The following is a 20,335-nucleotide window of genomic DNA, read 5'->3' on the forward strand; positions in this document are numbered from 1 at the left end:
TGTATAAATTTTTGAATGAGAAACTAACTTGAGCTGTAACTTTCACCTAAAGCACAATAAAATTAAAAAAAAACAACTGTATAGGATCAAAGTGATAACAGCACTTGAAAGATTAGATAGGAAATTTAGGGAACAGTGAGTTTATGTTAATGGGGGAGTAACAACTCAGAAAATGAGGGTGAGAATGGTTGCACAACTCGAAGAATGTTATCAGTGTCACTAAATTGTACCTGTAGAAATGGTTGAATTAGTGTATGTTTTGCTGCATATATTCTCAACAACAGCAACAACAAATAAAAAATAATAGTAAATGGGCTTAAGAAAACCACTTTGACAGTTTTTTCTGGGTCATGTCCTACCACTGAGCTGAAGTTGAGCCCCTTCTTCTATTTGGGGACAATGGTCTACCTTCCTTTTGCCTGCTTTCAGTTTGCTTCTCTGAACTAGAAGCCCTCCGTGGCCGTCATTTGATCTCTGACCCCAGATTCCACTTTTCCTCATTCACTAGCTCTCTGCCTCCCTACACCAGCAATGAGCTGGGTTATTTTAACTGACTTAATCGGAAGGAAAGAATTTTGTTCAAATTCATCAAATTGCTCCTCTACCTTTCAAGGATTGAATTTGCTCTACCAATTCACTAATACATATTTGAGTAAAATGGGAGGGGGAAAAAAGAGTAACAAGAAGGCTAAATAACAAATATTGTTTTTATCCTGTTGAAAAATAGTAAAGCTATCCTTGATTAATTTAACCATTGACTAAATACCTTTAGTACTGTTTCACATATTTATACTGTAAGTAGTAATTGTTTAGCTAGGGTCACAATGAGTCGGAATCAACTCGACAGCAGTGGATTTAGTTTTTGGTTTTTATGAGTGACAGAAAATCCAAAACGATAGTGCTTTAGACAAGTTAGAATTTCATTTCTCTCTCATGTTCTAGGGATCTTATGGTAGCTCCTTGATCATCAAGATCCCCAGATCTTTCTGTCTGGTTACACCATAACCCTCAACTGAAAATTTCCGTATCATGGTCCAAGATGGCTGCTCCAGCTCTAGCACTCATATCTGCATTCTCGCTAGCAGAAAGGACAAGGACTGCCTTCCGCCTCCACCACCTTGAAGAAGTTGCATGCGCCACTTCCCCTTATAGCCCACTGACCAGAGTATCATGTATGACCTCACCTGGTTGCAAAGGAGGCTAGGGAGTATAGTCTTTATTCTGGTGGGCTTTGGGCTCAACTAAATATGGGAGGTCCTATTTCCATTCTAATGTTATAGAAGAAGGAGAACAGATACTGGGGACAAGTAGCTTATTTCTGCCACAGTTAGCACTATTTCCCCAATAAAAGTAAAAATCTGGATTTTTATTCTTTAAAAGAGTGTCTTCTGTAGCACAGCACTGCATACATGGGAGGGCACTGTGCTCAGTAAATGTTTTTTAAATGAATGGTAAGAAGTCAGAAAATATGTATTAATTGATTTAAAGTTCAGTGGTTAAGAGCTCAGCTGTTAACCAAAAGGTCTGCAATTCAAATCCAACAGCTGCTCGTTGGAAACCGGATGGGGCAGTTATCCTCTGTCCTGCAGGGTCACTGTGAATCGGAATCAACTTGATGGCAACGCGTTTGGTTTTGGTTTTTGTCACTGAAGATGTTGCTAATAGGATTGATGATCTACTAAAAAAGAGATGAATAGAGTTGGAGACAAAAAAGTAATTCAAGATTCATTGTTATTAAGTTCAAGGAACATTTAATTTGAGGAAGTGAAAATAAATGTTAAATGAAGCATGTATACTCTTCCAGTCATATATATATTTTTAAAACATAAGCTAAGCAATATTAGAGTCTGTAGTATACCACCTTCGGTTCCCTGCTGTTCGGGTCTTGGGGCCTCTTGGTAAACAAACACTTGAAATTATAGGCTTTTCCCCTAGTTTACCAACCTTTAATAATTAGGGCTAAGCCAGGTTAACTGTAATATTTGTATACATTCAAGATGTGATCCTTCTTTTTCATAAATAATAACATGTTTTTTGGCTTCCTGCTACAAAAGTAACTACTTTGTTTGAATTTAATGAAGATATAAAGTAGGAGACATTATATTCAGAAAATCATGTTTTAAAAGAAGTCGTTTAGCATGGTTTCTACACCTCAGCAGGAAACTTCAGAATTAAGTCTGAACCTGACCTTAACCCATGACCAATACAATTTAAGTGTGTTTATTTTTACCATAACCTTAATTTGGGGCTTGCAAGCTTTGTTTGGTTTGTTTTCTCATTCAATTTTAGACCCTGAAGCAATATTTTAATTATAGGAGTTAAGCCATTTATAATTCTCATGACATGAAGACCAGCAAGTTATGTTTTTCCTTGGTTATAATATGTTATCTTACAAAATATCTCAGAAATATGTGAACTTTGTGTCTAACAATGTACTCCCCCCGCCCCCCAAAAAAAATCCCATGCTGCAATGCTGGAATTCTAACAGAAAAACTTCACTCGTCTTTTTTCTCTGTTTTAAAAAAATGTATATTCTCTTGGAAGTGTAGCCTTGAATTATGCAAAGCAGAAGCAGTTACGGGATATGTTTTCTACACAGTTCTGATCATGTACATAAATTTCAATTTGATTTTCACATTCTGGTTTTCTCTAGCTTTGCTAATAGTTTAATTTCATAATCACATTGACTTTGAACTAAATTATGTTGAATTTTTATCACTCTTATCAATATCAAATGCTGCTTTCAATGAGTCCTTCATATAGCAGGTTTGTTGAATGAATGATGAAACAAATATGTTATCAGAACCTAGGAGTATTCCAAGAATACTGCGCAGTAGCTGGTAGTGGTAGACACTTAGTAAATTTTTGTTGTATTAATGAATGTATGATTCTGAGATGATTTGTTAATTATCTCTAAGCCAAGTTCAAAATGAAAACTGTCATTTTTCATGATCCAGTGAAGTATTGGCTTCCTGGAAACCCTGAATTTGGCTGTTCTAGGACTAATATATAACAGATTGTTCTTTGTCAATTTTAGGATCACCTGCTGTTACCAGCTACTACCCATAATAAGACCACAAGACCAAAGATGTCTATTGTATTGCCAGCAATAAACATAAATGGTAAGTTGAAATTTTGATTTATGAATGACATGAGATTCCTTTTCTAATCAAGATTCTATGGATTAACTAAAACATTTCAGATGTTCAGTTGGGCAGATATACATCCATGCATTATTTTTTAAACATTTTCCAGTGTTTTCACAAAAATATTATTTTTAAATTCCATCCCTCTTTTTTTTGAATTACCATATTTTTAATATAAAAAAAAAGGTAGTTCTCTCTTATTTACAAAATAGGAGAAGCTAATATACTGACTGCTCTACAGGCGTGTTGTTTGGGACCTTTCTGGTCAGACATGCAGCATAAGAAGTCCCTGCTATGTTCTGACAGTGCATTTGTAAGTTAGATTTTTGGAACTCAAAGCGGTTTCCATGTTACCTAAGTGGTGATATGATTCCCAGACAAAATCACAGATACCTGTTTATATTTAATGCATAATACTGATGAATTTGACATTAATAGTATTACTATTGCATTTTGTTCTACTGCTAGTACTGGGTATTAAAAAACATACAAATAATACTATAGTACTTTGAGGCTATCCAGAGATCTTAAGGAATAGTGTACGTGCTTACAGTAGGAAAAATAAGACATGTACATAAATCACTGTAATCCAAAGAGAAGGTCCCATGAGGAATATACAAAGTACTAAGGAAATTCAGTGAAGGCGAGATTTCTTTCAGCCGGGTTCTTCATGGAGAAGAAAAATAGCTTATTCCCAGTGCTGACTATGTGTTGTAAATGAGCACAGTGTGAGTTATTGACTAACTGCTTTCTTTGACATATGATATTAAGCTCTGTTGAAAATAGGAGTGTTGGCCATCCTTCTAAAGTCCATTTATCTGGCATAATGGAAACACTGGTAAATTTTCTGTCTAGTGGTCAGAATCTAATTGTATGAAAGTGAAAAGCTCTTTGAACTAAAAGTGAATCAGTTCACATTCTGATTGATGATCATAAGTAAACCCACTAAATATAATTATAAAATAAAATGAAACAAAACAGTGGAATCCTAGATAAATTCCAACAATATTTAGTCTTAGGGAGTAAGTATTAGATATTCTATTGTACATTTTAAGACCATAGAAGACTGTAGAATTTCATGAACTACATACAGACAGCTTATTAAGAATTCTTATGATGCAACTTTATAGACTTAAAATAAAATATATATGTTCTTTGTTAAAGCACAAGAGAATTAAGATTATTTCCTTAGTCTAACAAAGACATTCAGAATAAATTTAAGAAAAGAAAATGTCTTCCTTTGGTAAAGATGTACCTCTAAAGCCATTCATGGAATAATCACACTGCTACCTCAAGAAGGACACTATATTACACTCCATAGTGCATTATATTATACTCCAAAGAATTTATTTAGGAAATTTCATTAATTTTATCCGATAGGTACCTAGGTCTTCTGCTTGAACTGGAATACATTTAACTTCTGATCAGCTCATTCTCAGAAGGGCTATTTTCTAAGCTTCGTCAAGGCATAATTCATTTGGTTTTGTTCTAATATTGAGTTCTGGTACAAGAGAATGCCTGATTTTATTTTATACCAGTGAGCTATCCATTTATATTAAGCCAAAAACAATAAGATGCTGTTTGATTTTGCTTATTTTGCCCAAGGGACTAATTTTTGAAGATGAGCTTCTCATAGATTTGGAAAATATGATCATTAGAGGATCATTTTCTTTTTATCTGTTTCATATGTCTTTGTTAATAAGTTTGTTTTTAATTTCCTGTTTAGGATATAGTAAACTTCTACTAGAAAAATTAAGATTCGAATTCAAAAAATATTGAGTATATACCATGTATCAAGTACTGTGCTACATCCTCAGCCTCTTCTCTGAACAGTTCCTTCACCTTCTTGCTCTGAGGCTACTTCCCAAATTAGAGCCTGATTTTTCTTCCCCACCTCATGTACCTCAGAGCCTGTAAGCAGGGTGGGTGGCATCCTTACTTCCCACTACAACTCAAATTCTCTCTCCTTTCTCCTTCAGTCTCACTAACATCTTTTAAGTGTATATCATCAGGCTTTATCTCCTCTTACCCTTCTTTGTTGCTGTCATCCGGCACTCACCAATGACTCTCCACCACTGCTTCTGTCATCTCTCTGAATAATTTCAACATCCACATAGAAGATGCATCTAGTACTCTGGCCTCTTTTGATCAGTCATCTTTTATTCAGTGCCACCTCACCCTCCCATTCACATGATCATACTCTAGACTTCATCGTCATCAGTAATGGTGTCATGGATTGAATTCTGTCCCCCAAAAATATGTGTCAGCTTGGTTAGGACATCATTCCCAGTATTGTGTGGTTGTCCTCTATTTTGTGATCTGATGCAATTGTCCTATGTGTTGTAAATCCTAATCTCTGCCTGTGGTTGGTGAGGCAAGATTAGATTATGTTAAAGAGGCTTAAGGTGGGATGCAACACCCTTAATCAGGTCACAGCCCTGATCTGATGTGAGGGGAGCTTTCCTAGTGTGTCACCTGCATCACCTTTCATCTTACAAGAGATAAAAGGAGAAAGAAGGGAGCAGAGATAGGGACCTCCAACCACCAAAAAAGAAGAGATGGGAGCAGAACGTGTCCTTTGGACCCAGGGTCCCTGTGCTGAGAAACTCCTAGACCCAGGGGAAGATTGATGACAAAGACCTTCCCCCAGAACTGACACGAGAGAAAGCCTTCCCCTGGAGCTGGCATCCTGAATTTGGACTTCTAGCCTCCTAAACTGTGAGAGAATAAATTTCTGTTCTTTAAAGCCATCCACTTGTGCCATTTCTGTTACAGCAGCACTAGATAACTAAGACAAATGGCATACCCTTTGAAATCTTCTCTTCAAACATCCCACTCTCTTCTTCTTCCTGTCTTTCCAACTCTCTTAACTTTAATACCCACACTACAACTATTTTCTGACCTCACAAATCTCCAATCCTTTGACACTACCACTTTTCATTATCTATTACATCTTTAGCGGCCACATATTTCTCCTTACTTAGCCTAGACTCCGTGAACCCATAGTGTCACCACTGTCTTGCAAACCTCTTTTTCTCCCTAGTTCCTTTCTTCTTAGGTCCCGTTTGTCTGGCAAAACCCCAACAGTAGTTAAACCAAACTGTCCTCCTATGTTTGCTCTCAAGCAGCTAAAATTGCTAGAAAATATTATCCAGTCATGACAAGTAGATTCATTTAAAATTTATGACCATTAATTTCAAAGGGGCAGTCAACACTGCCAATCATTGCCAGTAAATTCACTTTCCTTCTGTCTGAAACAAGAATTTCTCACCTTCTCTTCTCAAATCTTCAACATCTCTTCTCTCCACCCCCTCATCTGATGAGCTCATCAAATGTTACATTAAGGAAATAGATGTAATAATACAAGAGCCACCTGACCACCAGTTCTACCAGCCCAGCTACATCTACACCCACAAACTCTGCCTTCCCTCTTGTTGCTCTGGAAGAAAAACCTCTTCTATTGGGTTCTAATCCCAGATTTACTACTTACTAAATATGCATGGTTGGGCAAGTTAAATGTTAATTAACTTTTCTGTGCCTCAGCTTCCTCGTTTGTAAAAGGAGATATTAACAGTACCCTCCTCTTATAGTTGATGTGAGAATTAAATGAGTAAAAATGGTTTGAATAGGGCCTAGCCTTTTTTGGGTTAGCTGCTGCATTACTACCATTGTCTTTGTTGTCATCGTCATCATCTAAGGTCCCTCCTTCCTTTGGGAACCTGGATCCCAGCCCCTTACAGTTTTAAGAACTTTGCTTCTGAAATCATGCCCTTTCTCTCCTCCAGGATCAATTTCTTCTTCTTTACTGGATCATTCCCATCAGCATGCAAAATGTCTTAATATTATCTTTGGTGGGGGCAGACTCCCTTGGCTCCACATCCTATTTCTCTGCTACCATTCATAGCAAAACTCTTGAGTGTCTTGTACGCACAGCTTCTACTTCCTTGTCTTCCATTCTCTCCTCTGTCCACTCTTATCAAGACTTTGTCTTCTTCACTGCACTGAAATGCTCTTGCAAAAGAGTCATCATTGACCAATATCTTGACAAAACCAAAAGTCATGTCCCCATTCTCATCTTACCTGACCACTCAACAATATTTGACATGGCTGACTATTCCCTCTTTTTTTCTTTTTTCAATCCTCAAATTTTTATTTAAAAAAAAATTCAAATCTGCAGAAAAGTTGAAAGATGAGTATCATGAACATCTGGAGACTCTTTACCTAGATTTCACCAGTTAACATTTTTCCACATTTGTTTTGTCTTTGTGTGTCTGTATATATGTCTACATACATTCACATGTATTTTTTTCTGAACCGTTTGAAAGTATGTTATAAACATTTTGACACTTTATCCCTAAATACGTGGACGTGCATCTCCTAAGAAGACGACATTCTCCTACATAACCACAGTAAAATGATTTAAAAGCACTTTTTAAAAAGTTTAACATTGATACAATATAGTTTAATATATAGCTCATGTTAAAATTTCCACATTTGCCCCCTAAATATTCTTTATAGCTTTTTTTAAAATCCAGAGTCCAAAGATTTTTACACTGCATTCATTTGTCACCTCTTTAGTCTCCTTTAATCTAGAACAGCTCCTCTGCGTTTTTTTTTTTTTTTGGTTTTTAATGACATACACATTTTAAAAAATCAGATTTGAGTATAATGTACATACAATAAAATTCACCAATTTTACGTGTACAGCTTAATGAGTTTTGACCAGTGTAAGCAGTTGTGAAACCACCACCTCAATCATGATAGAAACATTTTCGTTACTTCAAAAAGTTTCCTCGTGGTCCTTTGTAGTTAGTCCCTTCATGTACATTTTTAACATTTCCATTGCATGTTGAACACTTATTTTCTGGGCTTTTGTGATACCATGGCTTGTCTAGTTGTCCTCTTATATCTCCTTTTCAGTCTGCTTTGCCAGCGTTTCCTCCTCTGTGAGGACAGGAATCTTGTGTGCCATGTTTACCGCTTAACCACTGTATATCCGCAGCACCGGAACAGTGCCAGGCACAGGAAACATTGCAAGATGAGGCCCTTTTATCTCTGCTAATGCTATCAGCTATGCATTACCTTCATTTTATAGATGAAGGCATTAAGACTCAAGAAAATAATTTGCCATTTATATAACCACTACATAGCAGAGTGAGAATTTAAATAAATTGTGTAAAATATATTCAGATTTATTATAATATGGTTATTTATTTCAGTGTTAAAGACAGGTGTGTGACTATTGAAAATATTTGAGACTCCAGAATTTAAGATAGATTTTATGCTTCAACCTCATATCCCTGTGAGGTTATGCACATTATATGAGAACAGTGTAATACAATGTACAACAGTGCTTTGGATTCGTTAAGTACGTGTGAATGAAAGGAATGAATAAGGTTGATGTTATTTGGTCATTGCTTTGTGGTCACGTGAAAAGAGTTTTTCTTTTGATGTATATGTTCTTTTGAAGTTATTGGAGAAAATGGTTTTCTTTTAGAGGATTTCTTATTTATGAGTTGTTATTTTTCATTTAAAAGTATTTAATCATATTTCTGAGATTTTTTCCTATTGTAATTTTTTATGTGATTAGAAGCAATTGACAAGCACAGTTTAGTCTAATTTTTTAAAATGTAGAATAATTAAAATGTGTACTAGATTACCTTTCATTGAGATTTGGTGCTAACAATGAAGAGCACATTGAAATTAACCTCTTTTTCGATAATTGTTCTGCAGAAGAAAACACGTGCAAAAATCGATCTCTAGAAAGACTCAGCGGTAGATTTCTTTGGCTGATTAGTCATATGCATTTAACAAGCCATACTGTAATTATACAAATTATAGTCTAAAGAGTATAATAGGCATGAAAACTTTGGGCCCTTGTTCATTGAAAAGGCACAGACATTGTAAAGACATCACCAATATCAGAGTTTTTATCCTGAGCAATAGAAGGGGTTGAGAAACCTGAGTAAAATATATTTTCTGTCATTTCTGAGTTCAAAAGTTACATAAAACTAGGAAAGAAAAATGAGTTGTAGATTTGATGATATGTCTCTCTGACTTAGTGGAGCCTGTAGAATTTTGGAGAGGTGGCAGAGGACAGAAAGTAGAAATAGAAAGTCCGATTGTATTGAGCTGCTGGTTTATGTAGGTATACTGGATGGAGATGTTTGGGAAAAAGAACTTAATTTCCCAATTTTAGCAAAGTAGTGAATTCTCAGGTCAATAAGTAGTCTTAAACTATAATGTTATAGTGATTCTACTTTGTGGTTTTGAGCTGTGGAAAAAAGTTTAAATAAGAATTAGCTGAACAGTATAGAACATGGGTGTGAAATTTACACCGTTAAGAAATTACTAACCACATCATTCTGTGTTCTCCATGCCATTTTTATTTTTATTTTTGTAATTTATTGTTCTTCATTCAGCATTTTCTTTATTATTTAATTTCATTCATCTCATACGAGTGAAAACAGGTTAGTGCTGCAAGAAAAGAAGTCTGTCTTTCTTTGACTGGGGAAGTCTTCACATCAAGGGTTATTAAAGTAAAATAAAGTGCCAGGTATGCTTTGAAAAGGATTTTTAAAATGACTGCATGATTGGCAGAACAGTGGATAATGAATTAAAAGTTACTATTTTTAAAAAATTCTGAAAGTTCTGCTTGTAGTACTATAAGTCAACATTTCCTGATTTTAAATTATTTCCACTTATGTTGTGGTAAAATTACTCATTTCGTTTCTTTCACTTGTGATCTGTAATTCAACAAGATAGAGCATAGAAGAGATTTTTTTTTTTTTAAATGGTAGCTACTTTGCAGACATCTTTCATCAGGGAGTGAACACCATGAACACAGCCATCAGCACATTCCATAATTTGACCAACAGTTTCACTGGTTTGTTTTTACTAGCCTTCTTCCCTCTGTATGCCATATTATTTAAGTTACTGTGGTACACAGGTAATAAAAATAAACATAACTGGTACTTTATTTCCAGCCTATCATTATTAAGGGTCCAAGTAGGTGAACAAACGACTACAAGGCTTAACTGTAATTATGTTCAGTCTCAAAACAATTTCCATGTAAAGAAAATCTAGAGAAACTTACTCGCAGTCATATACAAATGCCACTGCCAGCACATGAAACACATTTTTAGTTGGAGAAATCATAACAGAAGGGCAGGAAGCAAACCAGCCAAATAAATGTGTTGGTTTTAATAATAAGAGATTGTTGATACAGTTGCTTTTGATGATCACAGTTTCATGGAAGTGATCATCCCAAAATAAATGTATTTGGTAACTGTCCTGTTTTAGACATGTTCTGCTCTAGCAGGCTGGTTGCCTAAGCAACCTAGGGGTTGTGCCTTTCACTCATAAATTAATTTCTGCTTCAGAGCCTGCAGGTATCTCTTTTTTTAATGTGTTTACAACCTTGCATTTTTATTGCCATTTCATTCCATGTCATGATCATATAACTGCGTTTTGAGTGAATGGAGTCTTCTGGAAACCATGCTTTGGTTTTTCTTTAAAGAAGACGTAATCAATTAGTTATCTGACTTTTAACTCGTTATTAAAACCAGTAGTAAAATTCCCACACTGAGAATTTCTACTAAGAAAAGGAGAAAAATCACACTGTTCATCTGAATAAAAGATTTTTTTTCTCAAATATATGTATGTAGAGATCCATTAATCTTGTATAATTGGCAAGTAAGATGATAGAAATCAGCATTCACCATGCTAACTGCAATAGCAAACACTTTTGTAAAGAAAAACCCAAGTTTACATTTTAAGCCCTTGGACTGATCTTTGACAGTATACTAGTGAGAAGATAATCACCTAAGGGAGGCAGAATATGACTCAGTTTATCTTTGGAATTTGGGTAAGACTTGGCTCCATTCCTCAAATCCCATTTTATATATATAGAAATCCACAGCAATGAACCAATTCAGTTGCTGATGTTGGTTCAGCAATTTAAGGATGCTAACACCAAGGTTGTGGCAATTTTCTTGGCCTTTCCCAGATGGTCACAAAGGGGCTGATGCAGCTCAAGCCATCATATCTGTATTGCAGACAGGAAAAAGGAGGAAGGCATAGCATCTATCAGGAGAGAAGTCATTTTCCAGAAATTGCTAGCAGACCTTTAGTTCTGTCTCATTGGACATAAACCATGTCACATGCTTATGCCTAGCGTACAGGGATGCTCTAAAATGTTATGTTATAACTAGGTACATTCTGATCTGAAAAAAAAGAAAAAATTGACATTCTCTTAATAAGGATATGGGGTGGGCAAATTAACAGCAGCAGAGGGCTGCAGCACTTCATCCTGAGCCAAGCTGGGATTGAATAAGGTATCTGGGAGGAGATAGTAAGGAGAGGGTTCATGTAGAAGAAACAAGAGAAATAAATGTTTATTTCATGGGATGCAGCCAGATGATTTAGGTCATTAATGAGTTAAGGAAGTGGCTTTAAGCTATCAAACATAAATATAACATGGTGAAGCCTCTGTTGGAACCTATTAATCTGGCTGTGATCTGTAAACAGAAAAAAATTTAGGAAGGGAGATGAGCTAGGAGGAAGCGTAGGGTAAATTGAAGCTGTGAAGAAGATAAGCTGGAGACACTGCAGCAGTCTTGGAGTGAGGTGATTAAAGACCTGGAATGGAGAGAAAGGAACAATTTCAAAGGAGAAATTTATAGCACCTGGCAACTAATAGTTTATGAAGGAGGGAGAAATAAAAGCTGATGCCATGATTTTGAGACGAGAACACTGAGACACTAGTACTGCTGTTAAAAGAAATGAGTAAGATGGGAAGGACTGGTGTTAGATTCAAGCATCTCGAATTTAAGATAGCATCAGTGGACTTTTTTGGTAACTCATGTAACAAAGTGTCACCAAGTGGCTAACAAATTCAGTCTTCTCTTTCCTCTTTGCTTTCTCTTTTGTTAGATACCACCAACCTCCTCATAAGTTAGTGTCCATTTCTCTTGTATTGTTGTCTTGGATTCCTTCTCATTCACCACCCCCATGCTTTTACAATACACAAAGCTTATGCAGGTAGGGTGGGGGCAAGAAATACAGAGTAGGGATCTGAAGAGAAAAGGAAGAATGCTATGCTCCCTCTCTTTGCTTGTCTTCCTTGTTTTTCGCTTTGCCTTGGCCATGCTTTGGGTTACTGAGGTTAACCTCCTGTCTATAGTGTTGCAGTAGTATCCTAACTGATCTCTTTATTATTTTTTCCATCTTAATCACTACAATCCACTCTGTACACTGCTACCAGGATGAATAATCTTTGCATATTACTTTTGTTATGTCACGGTCCTTCTCAAGAACCAGCAATGGATGTTCTTTGTAGGATGAAATCCAAATGCCTTTGCCTGGCATTAAAGGCCCAGAACAATTTGTCCGTCCACAAGCTACCTTTTCAACTCAGTTCCAACCAGGCTACTCTACTCATGGTTCCTTGAATCTAGGTTCATTAGTTTATTCAGAAAACTTTAATTATCAGTTACTACTTTATGCCAGTCGTATTGAAAATGAAAATCCTCACAACTGGAATGATAAAACAATGTCATGATAAATGGAGAAAAATTGAAGTTGTCAGTGATTTCGTTCAACTTGGATAACAGTCAACATCCATGGAAGCATCAGTCAAGAAATCAAACAATGTATTGCATTGGGCAAATCTGCAAAAGACCTCTTTATAGTTTTAAAAAGCAAATACATCACTTCGATGAGCAAGGTACGCCTTACCCCGGCCATGATCTTTTCAGTTGCTTCATATGCATGTGAAAGCTGGACAATGAAAAAGGAAGACAGTAGAAGATTTGATGCATTCAGATTGTGGTGTTGGTGAAGACTGTGGACTGCCAGAAGAGGGAACAAATCAGTCTTAGAAGAAATACAACCAGAATGCTCCTTAGATGCAAAGATGGCTGGACTTTGGCTCACTTACTTTGGACATGTCATCATAAAAGACAGATTGCTAGAAAAGCACATCATGGTTGATAAAGTAGAGGATCATCAAAAAATGAGGGAAATCCTTAATGAGATGGATTGACACAATAGCCACAACAGTGGACTCAAACATAGCAACAATCATGAAGACGGCACAGGACCGGGCAACATTTTGTTCTGTTATGCATGGGGTCTCTATGAGTTGGAGCCAACTCGACTGCAACTAACAACAACCACAAGTGTTTGCCAGACTCTAGGATTATCAACACTGAATAAGGTATACATAGTTTCTGCTTTCCTGGAGCTTTGAAGTGGAAGAGACGAAGAAAACAAACAGTAATAATCCAAACAAAATAATGGCAGCTTGTGATAATTTAAGGGAAAGAAATAAACAAGCTGCCTTGATGGACTATAATGATGGGAGTAGGGTAGAGAGGGCCCCTTTTGATTGGATGATATGAGAAGGTCTCTTTGAGGAGACAACAGTTAAGCCAAGACTTGAAGGATGAGAAGAACCAACTGTGAAGAGCCTACGTGCAAAAGATTCCAAGCAGAGGGAGCAGCGAGAGAGCAGAGCCCCTGAGCCAGCAAAGAGTGTGTTAGTTATGGGAACTGTCAGAAGGCTAGTGAGGCCAGGGTTGGAGTTGTGTAGGGGGAGGTGGTGTCAGACCGGGCAGGGAAGTATAAACCATAGTAAAGAGTGGATTTTTCAGTGCAGTGGGAAGGCTCTAAAGAGTTTTAAATAGAGAAACGACTTGATCCAATTTATATTTAAAGAGATCACTCTGGCTGCCTTTGCACATGTGATTTCTATGTTCTGGATTGCCTGCCCTCTTTCCTCCAAACTGCCTGAGTATCTCCTACTCATCCTTTAAGATCCAGCTGAAATCCTACCACCCCTATAAAGCTTTCCCTGACTTCTTTGGGCCACTAGAGTACTGCTGGAGGTCGTTGAGTAATCTTTCCCTGCACTAAACACTTAGGTGACTGGATAGCACAAACGATTAATCACTCGACTACTAGCTGAAAGGTTGGAGGTTCAAACCCTCCCAGAGGCACCTTGGAATACAGGCAGGGTGGTCTGCTTCCAAAAGGTCACCACCTTGAGAACACTATGAAGCAGTTGTACTCTGCACACATGAGGTCACCATGAGTGGAAATCAGCTTGATAGCAACTAACAACAGCAAACAAACTTACTGTAATTACCTCTCATTTACTACCTCATCTTATACTATGTACTCAAGGTAATCACCTTGAGGGTAAGGATTCTGTGTTGCATTTTTTGTATTTATCTCTATCTCCTCCTTCTCCCCAACCTATTCCTAATGAGATGCTTAAATTAATTTTTATAGTATATACTTATTTTTGTGTTGGGAAATTTTTGCCTTTTTTATAATTCACATGAAATAGTTTTAGATGTTTCTTGCCTCCCTCATTTCCTCTGGTTGGTTCCTTTTTTGTTTCTTGCAGTCATCATGGTATCCATTTGTAACTCCTCCCAAACCATTAGCTTATCCTCACTTAGCATAGCTTCTTCTGAACCTCTTTTACAAAATAAATCTGAAAATAGAGTTTTCAAAATGAAAAATCAGAGCTAATGGTAAACCAAAAAAAAAAAAAAGAAAAACCCCGTTGCCATTGAGTTGATTCCGACTCATAGCAACCCTATAGGACAGAGTAGAAATGCCCCACAGAGTTTCCAAGGAGCTCCTGGTAGATTCAAACTGCTGACCTTTTGGTTAGCAGCCTGTAGCACTTAACCACTACACCACCAGGGTTTCCTGTGAGTTAATGGTAGAGCTGCCTTTATGTACTTGAAATATTTATCACTGTGCTGAGATTTATTGGCAGTTGCACAGGTAATTTTTTCCATGAATAGTTTGTATTTTTTGTATTTGATTTATTAATTATTTATAGGAACCTTCACAAGGCCCCAGAGGTTTAGATTAGATCAGTTTGCATTGCATCTTCTAGAATATTAGTATTTCCTTGACCCAAAGGAGCCAGCAGTTGCTGAGGACCATTGCACCTAACTGACCTTCAGAGTCCCAGTAGTGTTCAGTGAGATCACTTTCCCTCTCTCCCTTGTGACACAGATCTGTTTCTACTCAAACAGATGGTTTAGCTTTCAACTAATAAAAACTAGAGAACAGCATCTGTTTAAGCCAACAAAGTTGATTTGAGCCACCTACTGACTCTCTAAAATCTGAGTTATTTCTTTATTTTACACATATTAAACTCCTCAGAATGGATTTATCTTTGTACCCAAAAATCACGAATCATGAAGTTTGTCAGAAGATTAAACCATTTCACATAATCTCAGATTTCTGTTTTTCAGAAGAACATTTTACTAAGCCCAGGTTCAGCTCCTCTGTGTATTCTCTCTTGCAGTGATACTAACTGAAAACACAAGGGATCATAACTTTCTGTGGAGTGCTACATACTCCTTTGAACACTTTGATAATTTTTTTGTTATTTAATACATCTGCAAGCTAGGGGTGGGGTGATAAGCCAGCATCATCTCACGATGTGCATGTCAGAGACATTGTAATTTTTGTTCACATTGGGAAATACCCCTCCTAGTGGACTTTTATAAATAAAGTTGAGAGAGTCCTAAGGAATCTATATTTTATTTTTCTGAATCTAGAGCCTTGAAATTTAAGATATGGATTATTGTTGTTAGTTGCTGTGGAGTCACTGGTTGTTAGTTAGATGTGCATGCGTTGAGAGAGAACTTTTGCTTTGGGGATCTTTTTAGTACATCAGCAAGGGTTGTCTTTGAACTCAACCAAATATTCATAGAGATGTTTTCCTCTACATTTATTATAGATTTTAACAGAAACAAATGTATTCCTTAAATATAAGATTTATATTACATGATCAGACAAATGTAAACTCTAAAATAGTTTGTTGTTAGGAAAGGAGTTGTTAGAAGGCCACGTAAGCACCTCTTTGAAGATATCTAAAGCCCATCTCTTTGGTTCCACTCTACCTACTATATAGGACAAGACGTTGTGGAAAATATGATCTAGTTGACATCAATACAGTATAGACCAGAACAAAGAAAGGAGATGCATTAATATTCATATATTTGAGCCATAGAATAACAGGGTTTTAGAAAGCCCTTTAGTAAAGTTTATTCATGCTACCTCCCTTTCAGTGTCTGGCTTCTCTGCCGCTATTCTACTCCCATAGGATTGTATATAAATATAATCTTTCTTTCACATGACAGACCTTAAGCTATTTGTACCCTCTATTTCCTCTGAGTTTTCATACACCAATAGTGACTTTCCAATTTGCAGAAGCTGTTCTTGTGACCTGGGTTTATGATGCCTGAATTCTGGTCACTCTCTTCTGAATGAGTTCTGGTTTTTTCACATCTCTTAGAGAGGGACTGGTGAATGCTGAACATAATGGAGTATCTCTGAATTCTATATAGTATATTTCTATTGGTGAAACCAAAGTGCTTCCCTCACCGCCCCAGTTTCATAATACATTTGTCTCATTGTGCTTTCCGTCAAATGTAGTCTGTAACAGTTTTTTACTTATACTACTACCCAGCCATAACTCATTCGTTTTGCTTGCTGATTTGGATTTTTGGACTGAACTTTAGGACCTTGTTTTTATCTTGATGAAACATTTTGTTAATAGAGTTTTTAATTACATAACTTATTCAACAAACATCCGGGGAAGCTTTCCTTAAGCCCATTGAGTAGGTTAGCCTCCCACCCCCACTTTTTCTACCTGGAATACTGTAAACACTGTTATTTTTGTAATAATCATCTCTCTAGTAACCAGTAGTTTATTGTCTTAACTTCCCTGCTAGAACATAGGCTTCTTAAGGTTAGGGACTCTGTTTGTTTATTTCATTATTCCTAGTGCCTTACAATATCAGTGCCTAATACAGGGCTCCAGGAATAGATGGAATACCAATTGAGATGTTTCAACAAATGGATGCACGCTGGGGGTTCTCACTTGTCTATGCCAAGGAATTTGGAAGACAACTACTTTGCCAAGTGACTGGAAGAGATCCATATTTGTACCCATTCCAAAGAAAGATGATCCAACAGATGTGGAAATTATTGAACAATATTATTTATATCACACATGAGTAAAATTTTGCTAAAGATCATTCAAAAGCAGCTGCAGCAGTAGAAGGGAACTGCCAGAAATTCCAGCTGAATTCAGAAGAGGATGTGGAATGAGGGATATCATTACTGATGTCAGATCCATCTTGGCTGAAAGCAGAGAATACCAGAAAGACGTTTACCTGTGTTTTATTGACTATGCAAAGGCGTTCGACTGTGCGGATCATAACAAATTATGGATAACATTGCAAAGAATGAGAATTCAAGGACACTTAATTGTGCTGATGAGGAACCTGTACGTAGACCAAGAGGCAGTCGTTTGAACAGAACAAGGGGATATACTGTGTGGTTTGAAGTCAGGAAAGGTATGCGTCAGAGTTGTATCCTTTTACCATACTTACTCAATCTGTATGCTGAGCAACTAATCCGAGAAGCTGGACTATGTGAAGAAGAACGAGGCATCAGGATTGGAGGAGGACTCATTAGCAACCTGCATCATGTGGATGACACAACCTTGCTTGCTAAAACTGAAGAAGACTTGAAGCACTGTTGAAGATCAGAGACTACAGCCTTTAGTATGGATTACACCTCAACATAAAACAAAAATCCTCCCAACCGGACCAATAAGCAACATCATGAAAAAAGAAGAAGATATTGAAGTTGTCAAGGATTTCATTTTACTTGGATCCACAATCAACACTCATGGAAGCAGCATGGGCAAATCTGCTGCAACAGACCTCTTTAAAGTATTAATAAGTAAAGATGTCACTTTGAGCTCTAAGGTGCTCCTGACCCAAGCCATGGTGTTTTCAGTCGCCTCATATGCATGTGAAAGATGGACAGTGAATAAGGAAGACTGAAGAAGAACTGAAGCCTTTGAATTATGGTGCCGGTGAATAATATTGAATATACCATGGACTGCCGGAAGAACAAATCTGTCTTGGAAGAAGTGCAGCCAGAATGCTCCTTAGAAGCAAGGATAGCGAGACTTCGTCTCGCATACTTGGGACGTGTTACCAGGAGGGATCACTCCCTGGAGAAGGACTTCATGCTTGGTAAAGCAGAGGGTCAGCAAAAAAGAGGAGGACCCTCAATGAGATGGATTGACACAGTGGCTGCAACAATGGGCTCAAGCATAGCAACGATTGTGAGGATGGTGCACGATTGCAGCGTTTCATTTTGTTGTACCTAGGGTCACTATGAGTCGGAACCGACTCGTCGGCACCTGACAACAACAACATATAGCAGGTGCTCAGAAAATATTTGTCAAATTAAATTAAATGTATAAGACATCTACATGAATCAGGCACTATGCTTTGTAACCAAGAAAGATGTAATGAAATAAACACACACACACACACACACACAAACCAGTTGATTCCAACTTGTGGTGACCCCATGTGTGTCATAGTAGAACTGTGCTTCATAGCGTTTTCAATGGCTGATTTTTTGGTAGTAGATCTCCAGGCCTTTGTTCTGAGGAACCCCAGGGGGGACTCAAATCTCCAACCTTTCGGTTATCAACTGAACACGTTAACAGCTTGCGCTACCCAGGAACTCCTGCGTAACATACATAGATGGTATTATTTGAACTGAATCTTGACAGATAAGTAAGATTGGCCAAGTGGATGAGGCACTCAGGGCAGAGAGAACAGTACAAATAGGGATATCTGAGACAGACAAATACTTAGCCTATTTGGAAAATCAGTAAGTAGGATTAAAGTGGATAGGAAGTGAGGTGTAGATAAAGCTAGAGAGGCAAGCAGAAGCCAGATCATGAAGACTTTGTAAGATATGGTGCAGAGTTTTGATTTTATCCTAAGAATAATAGGAAGACAACTGGATTGCACATGCAAAAAGTGAAGTTGGACCGCTACCTCACATTATATACAAAAATTAAATCAAAGTGGGTCAAACCCTAAATATAAGAGCTAAAACCATAAAATTCTTAGAAGAAAACATGGGGGGGGGTAAAGCTTCAAGACCTAGATTCTGACAGTGACTTCTTAGTTATGACACCAAAAGCTTGAACAACAAAAGAAAAACTAGACAAGTTGGAAATTAGCCAAAATTGAAAATTTTCATGCATCAAAGGACATTATCAAAACAGTGAAAAGACAACCTACAGAATGAGAGAAGATATGTGCAAATCATGTATCTGGTAAAGGTCTAGTATCCAGAATAATAAAGAACTCTTACAACTCAACAACAAAACGACAAATAATCCAATTATGAGTAACGGGGAACTACTAAAAGATTTTGAGCGGGGAAGAGGCAGGAACAGAATGATGTTTTGAAAGATTTCCTGGGTATCGATGTAAAGGATAAATTAGAGGGAATATGATCTTATAGGAATAACAGGAAGGCATTATAATCATCTAGGTAAGAAATGATGATATTTCATATAAAAAAATTCTGTATGTATATTATCTATTACCTGGGTAACAAAACTTAACAGCTTAATTTTTAAAAAAAATCTGTTATCACACACAGTTTCAGAGGGTCAGGAATCTGGGAGCACCTTAGCAGTGTGGTTCTGGCCTCAGATCTCTCAGAATGTTGCAGTCAGTCTGGGGCTAAAGACTTGAGTGAGGCTGAAGGACCCACTTCCAAGCTCACTTGTATGGTTGTTGGTTCTGCTTCTCACCATGATGACGTCTCCATGGGGCTGTTCGCAGCATGATTTCCTCAAGAGCAGGCGATCCGTGATAGAGAGTGAGAGAGCTCCCAAAATGGAGACCACAGTCTTTTAAACCTAATCTGGGAAGTGATATACTATTGCTTCTGCCCCAGGCTATTGGTTGTACAGATCAACTGTGGTACATTTGTAGGAGGGGACTGCACAAGAGTGTGAATATCAGGAGGTGGAGATCATTCGGTCCATCTTACAGACTGCCTACTGCTCTGGCTAGCCAGTGTGTAGAGAGGAAGTCTAGAAGTCTGGGATATGTTGATGTTTATGGAGATAGAAGGACAGAATACCTCACATAGAAACTACCCTGTTAGTCATTCCTTCCAGCTTCCTATTAACTAACCAAAAACCAAACCCATTGCTGTTGATTCAATTCTGACTCATAGTGACCCTATAGGACAGAGTAGAACTGCCCCATAGGGTTTCCAAGGAGCGGCTGGTGGATTCGAACTGCCAACCTTTTGGT

At 37.3% G+C, this 20,335-nt stretch overlaps 1 protein-coding gene across 2 annotated transcripts in view; it reads left to right on the forward strand.

The window, feature by feature from the left end:
• The window catches only part of ATF6 (activating transcription factor 6), a 284,401-nt gene that overhangs the window by 213,586 nt on the left and 50,480 nt on the right, over positions 1-20,335 (forward strand). For both annotated transcript variants that reach the window (XM_004385747.3, XM_023740017.1), the window contains exon 15: positions 3,038-3,122. In XM_004385747.3, the coding sequence (XP_004385804.1) occupies positions 3,038-3,122 (85 nt within the window). The remainder of the gene's footprint in view (positions 1-3,037; positions 3,123-20,335) is intronic.

This window comes from Trichechus manatus, unplaced genomic scaffold, assembly GCF_000243295.1.
Source record: "Trichechus manatus latirostris isolate Lorelei unplaced genomic scaffold, TriManLat1.0 scaffold00145, whole genome shotgun sequence".
Classification (NCBI taxonomy): Eukaryota; Metazoa; Chordata; class Mammalia; order Sirenia; family Trichechidae; genus Trichechus; species Trichechus manatus.